Source organism: Manacus candei, unplaced genomic scaffold (genome assembly GCF_025592945.1).
Source record: "Manacus candei isolate 608988 ecotype Guabito, Panama unplaced genomic scaffold, ASM2559294v1 h1tg000019l, whole genome shotgun sequence".
Lineage (NCBI taxonomy): Eukaryota > Metazoa > Chordata > Aves > Passeriformes > Pipridae > Manacus > Manacus candei.
Genome location: NW_026138067.1, coordinates 3,587,399 through 3,601,340, shown reverse-complemented (window position 1 = coordinate 3,601,340; position 13,942 = coordinate 3,587,399). Strand labels below are relative to the sequence as shown.

The following is a 13,942-nucleotide window of genomic DNA, read 5'->3' as shown; positions in this document are numbered from 1 at the left end:
AGCAGATATTGCTTCACTTTATCAATGAATAAGAATAATATAATTGAATGAAGTTACATTTGAACTCCATTTAAATGGAGTTTAATTTCTAATTTATATTTGGGGTTCTCTGTAACAGCTTTGTTCACATATAATTGTATTGTTTGAATTTATTTCACTTATTTGTACAAATAGTTCAAGTTACTGTAAATCAGCTGATTTCAATAGTCTTGAACATCAGCTAAGTTCAGCCTTGTATAATCACTGTGGTTATCCCTTCTTACCTCTCTGCCTTACCTGTGCCGTGCTGCCTCTTTGCCAACCTTGAACATAACACTAGATGGCAGTTTCGATATTTTTTTGGAGTGCTGACATGTGCTTTGGCTGATGTAAGCCCTTTATGGAACTCCTTTGGGAGACTTCCCTGGTAGGAATAATGTTAATACACCATTGCTTTACATAGTAAGGGTCAGTCTGAGACTGAAATGTAAGTGAAACACCTGGAAAAAAATGCATTCTGGGTGCAGCTAACAAGGCAGAACACATTGATTCCATTAAAAACAATATCAGTGCAAAAAGTCAGGAACTAAAATTCACTTTTAGCTTTACGATTTTTTAGGTGGAGACCAGTTGTAGTTTTTAGACTACATATTTAGATCAGAGCCTTTTTTTGAATGGCTCTGATCTAAATACATATTCTGGTACAGGAAGTCTAGAATAACTGAAAAAACCTCTCATTTACAGCTATAACAGTTCTCAACATAAACAATCAGCCTTCCATAGAGGTGTATAAAACATTTATTTTTTTAAGCAGACTTTTATTATTTGATTCTATTCTTTAAAACAAAAAGGCTAAGCTCTGTAATTCTCTAATATGAGAAGCAAGTATCATGACTGTCTCTTAGGTCTTAGCATACAAACTACTTAGTACATGGATATTTAATAAAACCTGTTTTAGGTAGAGGCAACTTAAACATAGTTTTTTTTGTTTGCTAGACTGAGCCGCTAGCATGCAAAAATATGAAGTTGCAATTCAGCTGGTGGAATCCCATTTTCACCATTTAGAATTTGTTTCCATTACATGTAACTGAAAAACCACAACAAAACAGGTCTTCTCTTTCTGTGAAAGTAAAGAAATACCAAAACATGGATGTTCTACCAGGTGTTTCTTTTAGTAGAACTTTTTCTTCTTCAAATGATTATATACTCTACAGATTAAACAATGCAAAAATGAACTTCAGTGCCAAGTTTAACTTTGCTCTCTTAAAGCACATAACCTTAACCTGCCCTAATTTGCTACAAGCACTTGCACTTGCTGCAGTGTTTAGCTGAAAGCAGCTCCTCGCTGAGTGAAAGAGCCAATCCCAGCCAGTCAGATGGCCAAGTATCTTCTGAGATCTTACAGGGTGCATATGTGCCTGCATGGAGCTGACACAGGGTGCAAATTTAACCTCTTCTAGGACTGTGTTTATTGGTAATTAAAAAAAAAATTCTATCAGAACTTCCTTATTTGCTTGGAAATCCAGTTTGTTCCATCAAGTGTCCTGCCCAGCTCTCCTTGCAGCATGAAGTAATTACTTCTACCTTGGATGAAGCTGAGGGCTGAAGATTGTCCAGCTTTTGATAAAATACAAAGCAATTTTCAAAAATGCTTGCCTGTGTTAAAAAACATAGACATTGGAGCATATCATTTTCCCAGCCTTTAACATGAAAAAGCTCTTCGATACACAGACCAGTTTCTATCCTTGGGAACCTCTGTGATGTCCTAGGTTTGCAGAGGCAAATAACTGCATTTTGGCCCTTTATCCATAGTACATGCTTTGGTAGCTTACAGATCATGAATAGTAGACCCCAATGAAATTTTCAAGGTAGGAATGTTTTATTTCTCAAGGCAGAGATGTTCAGCATCTATCTAGCAGCTGCATTGTAAGAATTTAGGTGATTTAAATTTTCATGTTTAACAAAGTATCAAGCATATTTCATCTTTTAGAAAGGAAAAATAGCTTTCATCTGTTGTAGTTATAGAATATGTAAGGATGAAGATGATTGACAAAGGTTGATACTGTTGAGTCATTGACTGGTTTATATTCATCTTTTTTCTATTTGCATTGCTTAATGACCTGAAAAAGTTGAACAGTGAGGTAGGAACATATATTGTCACCCATCTTCCTTGTTACAACAGTGGTAGAAAAGTGACTGAGGTGAGCAGGTCATTTTGACTCCTGTGTATCTTCACATTTTGCTTCCAAGTGCAGCCTCCTTTATTGCTGTGAATACTACTGATCTCTGTCACAGAACTCTTCTTGGTTTATGCTTTAAAATTGTTTAATATAGCTGGTCAAACTGCAACTCGTGGTCTTACAAGTGGTCAGCGTGGCTCCTCCACCAATTTAATCTCCTGTGTTTGGGAGTGAGGTTATGCTGGCACAGGTGCTGGTGGCTGACCTGAATTCCCAGCTCACAGGAGGAAATCAGCCCTGAGATGCAGCTGAAGGTGGAAATTCTTGGGGCGTCCTGGACCCTGGATGTACACCCAGCCTAGTCCTGTATCACCCAGGGCTGTCCTCATCCTGCTCAGTACCTGCTTCCCCCCTCCTCAGCTCTCCAAAGTGCATAGTATGCTTCTCATGGATTTTTGTCACGTTTTGACTACCTCTCTTTGGATTTTTAACTCTCGCTTTTTTAATAGATCTCGCAAATTTTTAATAGAATTAGCTGCTCATTTTAGCTTCTCTATTACAGAAAGCTAGTAAAAATAAAAATAAAATAAAAGCAACTTCCACCTAGCAAAAAATCCCTAAAAAAAATAGTAAATATGCATTTGGGTTCTAAAAGTATATGGTGTTGCCTATATGATGCTGACATTAAATGAAGCTGACAAGTTCAAAAGAGTGCTGCAAAGCAGAAAACCTTAGATTTAGTGATACAGCCAAGTTATATCAGCTTACACAAAAGGCTGATAGCCCAAGGATATCAACTAGGTTATTTGATACAAACCAGAGTCAGCTGGAGTCAGATGTGCACATGCAGCACAAAATTTTGTTAAGTCCTTTTGTACAATAAAGCTAATAAAACAGGCGTGCTTGCTCTTTTTAAGTAATTGACTTTTTTTCCGTGTTCTACTTCCTTATGCTAGAGCATCCTGTTAACACAGTCCTCAACAATATACAATATATAGTCCCTTTGCAACATTCACCATCAGAACAAATTTTTACTTTCTGTCTGATCCATAACACTAATCATATTTAGGACCCATTTTCACAGGAAATTTGTTTGAAAGCTTTGCTATTCAGCTTCAGCTCCAAAATGATTATTTAGCATTTTGGAAAATAACCCATACAGTCCCTGATGGTGTACTTCTCCGGGAGGACAGCTCTACAGGGAAATATAATAGATGCCCTCTCCTTTGGGAACAGGCTTACAGTTGTCTCTTGTTAGAAATCTATTTTAGAAGCCACAAATGCATATGAAGAGAGCTACACAGCTAAAGACAGGTTGTTAATCACCATGAATGCTAATAGCTGTGAAATTATCTTCTAGGATTTATATTACTAAAACATCCTACCCAGTTAAAAATGCCCTCTTCTCCCTGTTTTTGCAGAAGTCATCATATATATTGTACTACTATTCTTTCAATAAATTTATGTTTAAAAATGTGGAGTGAGAAGCACATACCAGTGGGGTCCTGGACAATGCACCCTGTTATCTTCTATCTTCTGGAAAACTAACCTCTGCATTTAGTTACAGCCTGGTTAATAGGCACTTTCATCTCCCAGTCCTCTAAGTCCTCTAAGCTATACACTTGAGCAGCTCCGTACGCTGGTAGTCCAGGCACTCAGAGAAATTGCCTGCATACAGTCACTTAAAAAAAAACCACTGCACTGTATTCTTTATCCTATATAGGGCTTATTGAAGGTATAAACGGCTTGAAGTTAGTTATCTGAACCTGGAAAAAATCCTAATTGAAAACTGAATGGTTATACTGCTGTTGGAAAATTATCCCACTGTGTACAGAAGGCACTCTGTGGCAGGGTGGTGAAAGTTTAGGTATTTCAAACACTTGAAATCTTGGCAGCTTGAACTAAAGAATATTTACATTATGTAAAACTTTTTCTGATGCCTTTTATTCATGTGTCTGTAGCTTGTGGCTCAATCCATAAAAGCTTTTCTATCTTCCCAACCCAATAAAATTTTAAAATGTTCATGTGGACAGAAGAGCAGGCCCAAGAAGAGGATGTTCATAAAGACATAACTTCTATTCCTTGTTATTAGCTGTCTCTGAAACACATGGAAAAATTAATTTAGCGATTCATTGAAGGTACAACTTGATATTCACAACATCTCACAGAATTCAAAGTGAAAGTTCCCTGGAAGCATCACAGGATGAAGGGAGTATCTGTTCTTCTCCCAGATCTGTAAGAATGTTCTGTGTCGACCTGAAATGACCACAAGCAGCCACTGGCTCTGCTTCCTCTTGCCCCATCATGTTCATACAGTCTTCCTCTCACAGACATTAACATCACCTCTGTATTATGCTGCAACAGTCTCATGCTCCTCCCCACCCTGCTGCCTTTTCTCTTAACTTTTAAAATCACTAGATCCTTTCAGTCATATCTGACATAGAGGCAGGCATCTCATGGACATTAAATCTTAAATAAGGACAAGAGACATAGGGCATAAATTCAAGTAACTGAGTATTAAATATAAGAAAATATTTTCTTTTTTTTTTCTCTAAGGACAATTGACTGATGAGAATTGACTGCCCACAATTTATGGAATCTCCGTCCTTGGGGATTCAAAACTCAACAGGACAACCTGTTACAGCTGACCCTGCTTTGAGCAGGACTAGACAAGCTTCAGAGGCACCTTTCTGCCTTAGCCATTCCGTGACCAAGTATGGCTGGGGAACCAGCTCCTGAAACTACTGATGTTAACCAGCAGCAGCTGAGAAGTTCTGAGGCTCACTGGCTTCCTTGATAGCTAAAAAAAAAGTGGCCAAGGGGATGATTGGCTGAAATCAGTGTCAGACCACCCAAACTCAAAGTACTTCTTTCCCAGCCAGAAGATGCTGCAAGGATAGATTGGGAACATGAGAACATGGCACCTCCTCATAGTGAATAATGGTGTTCCATGAGGGTGGGAAGGTGGGAAATTTGCATGGGAATCAAGTTGAGTGACAGACATCCAACTGCAGTGACTGACTGTGACAAAGACAGTTAATTAGCATGAAGATGGCTAATGTAGCATGAAAAATAACCAACTACCTTTAATGGTTTTGAATTTTTTTAATTCACTGAGCATTCGTTCAGAGATGGATTGCAGCCACCTTTAGAGCAATATTTTTTTGCACTAGGAAAAGCTCATATCCTCTTAGCTGTACCCTCTCAGAGGCAAGGCTCTGAATGGTTTTGATGTCTCTCAAAATAAGAATTTTTTCATTCCCTTAAGCCATTCTGTTTCCCTGCCCAGAATCTTGTTTTAGTTCTTCAATATCCTTTCAAGATGAAAGAATTGCTCCCTTACACAACAGCATCCCAGGTTTAAATGGTCACTATTCCATTCTTAACATTGTTTTCTCCTCTTGCCCGCAGCCATTCTCTGAGCTGTGTGCATCAATGCATTCCTATCATCTGAAATGCATTACAGACACAGAAGCAGGGCTGCTTTTTCTGCTTCCCTACAAAACTGTTGAGGAGAATATTGTCAAAGCAGGAAAACGCAGAAAGTATTTCAATAAAGCTGTAATTATCACATGATGAAATTTCTGGATTCTGGAAGTATTCAAGGCCAGGTTGGATGGTGCCCTGAGCAACCTGATCTAATGGCAGGAGGGCTGGAACTAGATGATCTTTAAGGTCCCTTCCAATACAAGCCTTTCTATGATTCTCTTCAGGAGCAGGAAGCTGTTCTTTAAACTGTTCTTTGATTCTCCCAGAATCAAGTGCTTTGCTGAACTCAGCACAGAGAGATAATTCTTTGCAAAAGCATATGGGCAAGACTTTAAAAATGTGATTGAATAGAATTGTTTTGACTTCATAAGCAAAGCTATATGGCATAAATCTAAAAATTCTGCAAAAGCACACTTGTCAGTGGCCAACACCTGCTTGTCCCCACAGGCTAGCTTAATAAGTAGCAGTATAAAGGGGAGCAACTGCCAAACATGAAAATTAAAGGGAGGTGAGTAATTTTTTTTGTTTTATCACTGTTGATCTAATTTTACTTGAGTAATCACAAAGTCATAAAGGCACTTATACCTTGACCAAACTGCTGGACCATCACCCTACTGGTCTTCCAGGCTGCAGTGCTTGTGCTGAAAAACATTTTCCTTAGTCTTGTAGCACAAGTGGAACAAGCCGGCTTGCTGCTGGGAGCTCAAAGCTGACGTATTCTAGCATATACTGGTGTATGCTAGCATTGGGAAGGAACCAAAAACTTCTCATCCCAGGTGCAAGAGCTTCATTTGGAAGTCATGAAAGGCACTGGTGTAAGGTGTCTACTACCCTTTCTGCTAAAGCTGTCCTCAATTACAGAAATACTCACTATCCCAGAGAGATTTTGAGCATAGCTACAAATGGTGGTTAGGAGAGAGGGGAGAGGGGAAAGATGGTTTCATCATGCAATAAGTTCAACAGGGGAAGAGAGGAGGTGCCTGTGTTGCCTGCTCATCCCTTTTCACATTTCAGCAATACCACAGGGTAATCTGTGGTGGTGGAATCACCATCCCTGAAAGTGTTTAAAAAACATGTGGATGTAGAACTTAAGGACGTGGTTTACTGGTGGACCTGGCAGTGATGGGTCAACAGTTGGACTCAATGATCTTAGAAGTATTTTCCAACTTAAATAATTCTATTATTCTAATTCTGTCTTCTGGGGCATGTAATCACCTTATGTGATGGACTTGAGTGTGGGATTCTTAGTGAACGTGGAGGAAGAAAAAGAAATAACTTTTGCAGAAAGACTGTGTTGACAGAATTGTGACCATAATTTCAAAGTCTGCCAGAGGGATAATCCCATCTCCTCGAATTTTTCTCTTCACTGGTGTGATGAATTTTCAAAGGCACTTTATTTGGCCTCTGACTTTTTCTTCCCACCATGTGACTACATTTGTTGTGCAATGTGCTTTCACTGCAGCACCACACTGCTGATTCCAACTGATACGAAGAACGAGGGGATCTAAAATGACTGACATAGAATGGAAATCACAAAGCAGCTTTAAGGCTTAGCTCACAAAAAGAAGCCTGCAAATAATAATGAGCAGAGTCATGATTTTAACACAGGTTTTTATTTTCCAAGACTGCATGTCACAGTCTAGCATACTCTCCAAATCTGGATAATTTATCTCTGGTAAGGCTCATGTATTGTATAAAGATGACCCATGTAAAAAGCATGACTTCCATTTGATTGCTTCCAAAAATGTCTCTTAATGTAAACAAAAGTATTTATGATGCTCTTGTGTTAAAATGCAGAAAGCAGCTGCCTGCTGGTAGGGGAATGACAAGAAGTGCTCATTAAGGACAATACAGTATTTTCTGTCTCCTAAACAATAACCCATGTGGTCCTTCCCTCCTCTGTCAACGTACCCATCTCTGTCGCTGCTGCACTATCCACAGCTTCTCCTGTTTCTTCTTTTGTTTCAGGCCCTCCACTTACTGTCTCACTGAGCAGCTCAGTTTCCACCTGTTCTCCCGTCTCACCTGGGAATGGTAACCATGGAGATCAAATTAGCATCCACTGAGAAAAGCACCAAGCGCCCCAGCTCCTTTCTGTAAACCTAATTTTGCTTTGTCAGCTCTCCAATGCCCCTTACCAAGGTACGCCTGAATGAATCCATAGACAACAAAGAGGATGATCCCATCCAGCTATATGCATGCCTCATGCCCATGAAGTTCTCCTTATGCTTTCACAAAATCCCCTTGATGCTATATCCAAAAGACATCATGAGTACTATTTCTGTTCAAATTATTTTTCCTGGATTTTATTTTATATATGTGCAGTTTTATTTGCAATTGGAACAAAATGGATATAGAAAACATGGTAATGTGCCAGTTTGGTTGAATTTGTGCTTTCCCTGGGAAGTTGGTCCCTGATTCATTTCCTCACACAGCTGTGGAAGAATAAAGGAAAGTGAAACAAATGCTAAGTATCCTGTGCACCATAGCATAAAAATGTAAAGACTCTTCATCATATACCTCGTGGAAAGAGAATGCACACAAGTTAAGATATTACATCTAGCTTGGAAGTAATAGGAGCAAAACTCTTTTTCCTAAAGTCTTCACACTTCATTTGGTGCTCAAAGCCCCATGACTCATCTTCAGCCAAACAGTCAACTGTAAATGTGTTTGCACAGACATGAGGTGGCAGAGCAATGTTCAGTGTGTGCTGCTCTGCCTTCAGCATTCTGCCCTGAGGCTTAGAAATCGTGATTAATGAGTTTGCAACTGGGCAAGACTGTGTGTTTAACAGGTGAGCATCCTGTCATTTACTCATTACATAAAATGAGGCTGTATGCCTGAGGATAGATGCCCATGTTATGTAGAGGAAACTTCAAAATTCTTTTGTGGAGAGACACAGGAGAGGACAAAGTAAGTCAACCACCCTGCTCAGCTACTGGAATGCAAAGAGTGAGATTTATACAGCCGGTTCAGAGACATGCAGAGCAAAGCCACAGGATTAGTGGTAGTGTGTGTAACTGGTTCTGGACTTCACACAGACCAGTCCTTCTCCTGCACCTTGCATTTCTTCAAGGCAAATGTGGAGTGAGGAAGGCTGCTGATACCATGTTTCCTTGCAAAGAAATGTTCCTCTTTGTGCTTCGCCTGCTTGTTCCCTGAAAAAAAGCTCCCCCAGGATGTATCTGATTCCTTACCAAGCTACTTTGTACAATTCAAGAGAAATTCGACTCCTCCTGTGAAGTGTTCACCTTTTGCATGTGCAGTCCATGCAGCTGGGCACCAACCCAAAGATGAGCATAGCCTACAATTTTCAGGAACAAGCACATCTCCCACTAAAGGTCCCTCTCACTGCACATGGAAATATCTGCCATCTCAGACACCACTGCCTCCTCATGCAGCCTTCCTCCACCGCTAGTCATCTCCAGACATTTTTTGAAAACCCAGCCCAATGTCCCTCTGCTACTACTTCTATTTAGCTTGTCTAGTAGCCAAGGCTCTAGGACAGACTGGATATGCCAGGCATACATCAGAGATGCTTTTTCTTACACATCCAGGCAGCCTCCAACTTTATGTGCCCAGGGAGAGTTGCTTTATAATTAATACATGTGACTAAGTAACGGAGCTTTGGGCTCTGCAAATATTAAGGAATGTGTCTGAGCTATACAGAGACACAATGTTTTAAATGAGGGGTACGGTGGGGCATTTTACCTGCTAAGAACAAAAAGGACATGAAATGAAGTAGCAGAGATAATGACTGGAAATGCTGATTAAATTTATTACAGCTTGGACTTGTAAATCTGAGGCTTCCTCACCCACATTCTTCTACGCTCCACATAGTACAGGCTTCCAGGACCAAATTCTGACTCCAGAAGCTCTTGTGAGGCTCTTAGTAAAGTCAAAAGTATCCACACAGATGTCTCTGGAGGCAAAATTCGGTCTCCTGAATTTATGAAAGTACAAATATTACCCTCAATGAGGTGGTCCTCTTCAGTAATATGTACTTTATCCATGACTTCCACTACAGAGCTGTCACTGCCCTCTACCAGCCCACTGTCCTCAGCTGGTCCTGGTGATGGTGCCCCAACATCTTCTGGTGCTGCAGGTGAAGGCCCATTGCCCTCCTCTCTCCACACAGAAGGCAGCTCAGAGCTTTCCTCTGCTCCTGCAGGCAGGGGCTCGGTGCCCTCCGGCTCCTCCCTTTTAGTGACTGAATCGGTTTTCTCCTCAACATCCAGAATCATGGCTGCAGCCTCCTCTCCTGGCAGATGCTCTCCTAGGTTTGTCTCCTCAGAGGCAAGGCTCACATCCTCTTCTGGGTCCAACTGTGTTTGGTCAGCTATGGTTTCATGATTGTCTGCAGTCAAGGTGTTTGCACCTGATGATGCTTTTAGTTGCAGAAGGGCAAAGAAAGAAAAAAGAGAATTGGTGAGTAGTAAGCTCAATGAAAATTAAACCCACAGTGAACCACATAAGCACTACCTGTCAAAGAGCTCCCTCCTGGCTAGGAACATACCCTCTCACAGGTGTGCTGCACATATCCACAAATATCCCATAGAAGATGGTGCTGCTCTTACACTAAAAGGAAGTTTTCATTTGAAGCATATAATATATTTTTATATGAAGAGAGCCGACCTGTTTACAGGTCACTGTCCTATTACATTTTGCCTTATATATCTGAAGTGTGCAGGTGGTTTGCAGGTGACGGGACACTATGCAAGGAAGCACCTTATCCTGCCCCAAACCAAGCACAGGATCAATGTGATGAGTGTGAGGGAGCTCTGGTCTGGGCTGCACGTGGAAAAATTCTGGTGGTGCCTCCAAGTGGGCTCAATGAAAAACCCTGAGAATGTTCTCATTCTGAAGGACGAGCAGTGCCCACTTCTTAAAACAAAAACTGATTTGTCTGTCTTTTTCAATACCAAACTACTATAGTATGCTCTGTCTAATAAAAAAATCAATAACAGGAAGCCTAAACAAATTAACTTCCACTTCTTTCATCTTTCATCAACTTATTGGCCAGTAAAGCAATGGGTTTTGGCAGAAAAGAATTATGAATAAAGAACTGACAAAATTACTCTGACAGGTATTTAAGTATGAAAGTTGAAGACTCAAAATGAGTTATACCTACCTATCAGACTGATTTAATAATGTTCTGATTAAATTCAATTTGACAAGAGCTTGCTGTTAACCTTCTTCAAAGGAATGCCAGGATGAAAACCCTAGTAATCATGTATGAAATGTTTATATAATAATTACACAACTGGAAAAATGTTATTTTCTGAGAAAATTATGATTGCTTTGTCAAAGCCAGTAAGCAGAATCATATGATACTGTTCACAGATGAACACATCTATGCGTGATCATACAGACATAGATGAACAGCAAAAAAATGTAATACCTCCTGCTCTTAAAACAGCTGCTTGAATACTGCTGCTTTAAAATAACTTCACAGCTCTTTTGAGGCATTCAAACAAAACACCTTGCCAGCAAGTGTCACCTAGTCAGCATGTGCCTAGAGAAACAGGGAAGGATAGCTAAGCAGGAAGAAGAGCAAGAACTGGGAATCTGGACTGTCAAGATGGACAGAAAGCAACTTTGACTACAACATAGATAAAATCTCATTTGTCCCAAGATCTGTAAACTCATCCAAGTTCCAACCATGCCCTCCAAATCCACATAGATATGGCTATTTATAACACAACATGAACAACAGGAGATAAGTTCAGCTACGCATGTTAGACCACAGAGCCCCCAAAGGGCAGCACCAGCCCCTGACAGCTGCCAAGGGACAGGGAAAGGACAGATGGTCCCAACCCACGGGGCTGAGCTTCAGTCCATCAGTGGACATTCCTCTGTCAACCTGCCCAAGCCCTTTTTTAATCCATTTACTCTCAGCCTCCCCCATGACCAGCGGCAATGAGAGCTGCAGCCCACTTATACCCCCTGCAAAACACATTCTGGCTGGTTTTAAGCCTGATGCAAGTGATTTCATTGAGTGACAGTTCTTGTGTTACAAGAAACAGCAAATATATTTCCCCTGATTACCTTCTCTTGATCTCTATCACACCTCGTCTTCCAGGCACTCATTTTCCTAACATGAAGCTCAAGGTGAAACAGATACCCAATTGAAATAACAGCAAGTAAATCTTAACCTAAAGCTACTCTAAGCAGTGATTAAAAAAAAGCAATGTATGCTCAGAGACCAGAGACTTAATCTTTTCACATTCTTATTTTTCATCTCTTTGGACACTTCTAAACGCCTTCACCTTACTTGGTGTCAGGAGCATTTAAAACTTATGGACAGAAATAAATGAGCCATTCAAATTAGAACGTTTTCAATTGTTGTTAGCAGTAAAAAAAACAAACCTCAGACCTGTTATTACTGGGAATCTCCTGCAGCTTCTATAAATATCAGCCTTGTAACTTCCAGCTAGCCTTCTCTTCATCAAGATGTTTTATATAAATTGGATTTATAAAATACTGCCATGCAACATGAGATCTGCACTGCTGGAAACCCTGGAAGCATTCCTCTGCTCTCATCTGAAATGCAAAGAATTCCCTAATACGGAAAAAAAAAAATCCTCACAGTAATCTATTCAATACCTTTATCCCCCAGAAGAATGAACCTCATGTGGCAATCAACATTCCTAGGATTCTGGCTAGTTTTGTTTTATTTTAAAATTTATAATTTTTATTTTCCCTGCTGTAGATAATTTCGGCTGGAAAAACAATGACAAATACAGTGAATTTAAGTGGGCCATGGCAACAGTATTTTTCCCTTTGCCTTCTTTCTTTCCTTTTGGAAAAGCCTCAGATTTTTGTTTTTATTAAATACATTAAATAAAATTAATTTTATTTTAAATACATTTATACATTAAATGTACATTTCCCCACACTAACATCTTCGGATAAGTTTTTTTTTCAAATTGTCCTTTCTTATTAAACTAGATTTAAAATTATTAACATATCTGGCTGGTAACTGCCCAATTAATGGAGATCTTTCATCTGTAATTACAAACTGCACTTCATCCTTAACATGACATTAACTTACATATTTATTACATTTCATAACCTATCCTGACATGAACAGGTGTCTAGACAGAATTGTTAGAATACTCAAAATAAATTACTTCAGTTATTTCCCTGAGCCCTTCAGTGTTCCTGTGCGAACATCTTTCAGTGGAGGACAGAAAGGCAGAGGAATTGGTACATTGACCAGGTGAACAAGACAGCAGGCACAGGATAAAGAGATTTCTGCTGGGTACTTTCAGCTGGGCTCCTCAGTTTGCAAATGTATGTTGGCTCTGTAGTGGCACCGACAACACTCACCCCATACAACCTGCTATGGTCTCTGCAGTCACAAGCCACAGCATTGCCAGACAACATATGGAAAATAAACCCATATAGAAAACATGGATACTGCAGCCAAAATAACAGCAAGTACTTATAACGCGAGAATATAAGAAAGAAATGCAGCAAAATTAAGTGCAAACAGCATTTATGTATATGCCTTCAGGAAGTATGTTTCTCGAGAAGCCAATATCTGTAACTGTAGCATGCAGGCTCATATGAAAACGTTTCCAAACCATCCTTGGAGCAAATAGCTAAGTGTGATGAATAGGGAAACAAAGTTTTATTTTATTTCGACTGAATAGCAAGGATATTCTTATGCAACATTCTACAAATACACCTTGCACACAAAATTAGTCTGCTGTGACTTCAGCCAGTCAAAGCCACAGGAGCATTGCCGGTGCTGCAAACGGTGTCGGGGGTGGATTTTGTCAAAAACCAGGAAGGATAGTGGGGTCAGGTATTGCTAGTTCGCTATTCTTTCAAAGGGGGGGGAAGGCACTGGGTTGAATAGGTACTACACGAAACGGCCAACAGCAGGACCTGTCTGGAAATTAAAAACCAAACAAACAAACAAGCTGGCCGAAAGGAGCGGAAGGGGACTTAGGCATTCATTCACAAGAAACAGCAGTTTCGAAGCATCGCTCACGGAGCGCAGTTCCATCCACAGCTCAGGCAGAATTGAAAGCCGGGAGAAGCCCGACGGGCTCCTGCCCCGCGGGGTTTCTGCGGGTCGCGCACCCGCGGCTGGACGGGACGGGACCACCCCGCGGCTGAGAGCACCGTGGCCTCCCACCCTCAGCACCCGCTTGCACCCCCCGGCCCAGCTCATCCCGGTCCAGCTCACCCCGGCCCGGCTCACCCCGCGGCGGCGGCGGCTCCTGGGGGCGGCTGCGAGCGCTGCTGGAGCAGCCCATGGCGGGGCGGGCGGCGCTGCAGCC

General features: G+C 40.8%; 1 protein-coding gene across 3 annotated transcripts; it reads right to left on the bottom strand.

The window, feature by feature from the left end:
- Window positions 1-362: 362 nt before the first annotated feature.
- On the bottom strand, window positions 363-13,942 carry ERICH5 (glutamate rich 5). 3 transcript variants are annotated; one of them, XM_051785244.1, is made up of 4 exons: window positions 13,849-13,942; window positions 9,619-10,035; window positions 7,560-7,673; window positions 363-4,257 (listed from the first exon to the last, which is right to left on the bottom strand). In XM_051785244.1, exons 1-4 carry the CDS (start codon window positions 13,916-13,918, stop codon window positions 4,235-4,237), a joined length of 624 nt encoding a protein of 207 aa, XP_051641204.1. In that variant the 5' UTR covers window positions 13,919-13,942; the 3' UTR covers window positions 363-4,234. The 3 variants fall into 3 exon arrangements, with proteins under 3 accessions (XP_051641204.1, XP_051641202.1, XP_051641203.1); XM_051785242.1 differs by lacking the exons at window positions 363-4,257; window positions 7,560-7,673 and having other exon boundaries at window positions 9,344-10,035; XM_051785243.1 differs by lacking the exons at window positions 363-4,257; window positions 7,560-7,673 and having other exon boundaries at window positions 9,344-10,035; window positions 13,864-13,929.

Excerpts from the sequence above, each read along its gene's own strand:
- ERICH5 (XM_051785242.1), bottom strand. The coding sequence starts at position 13,918 with ATGGGCTGCTCCAGCAGCGCTCGCAGCCGCCCCCAGGAGCCGCCGCCG. Across the intron at positions 10,036-13,848 it reads GCGGGGTGAGCCGGGCCGGG|CATCATCAGGTGCAAACACC; the intron begins GTGAGCTGGACC and ends TGCAACTAAAAG.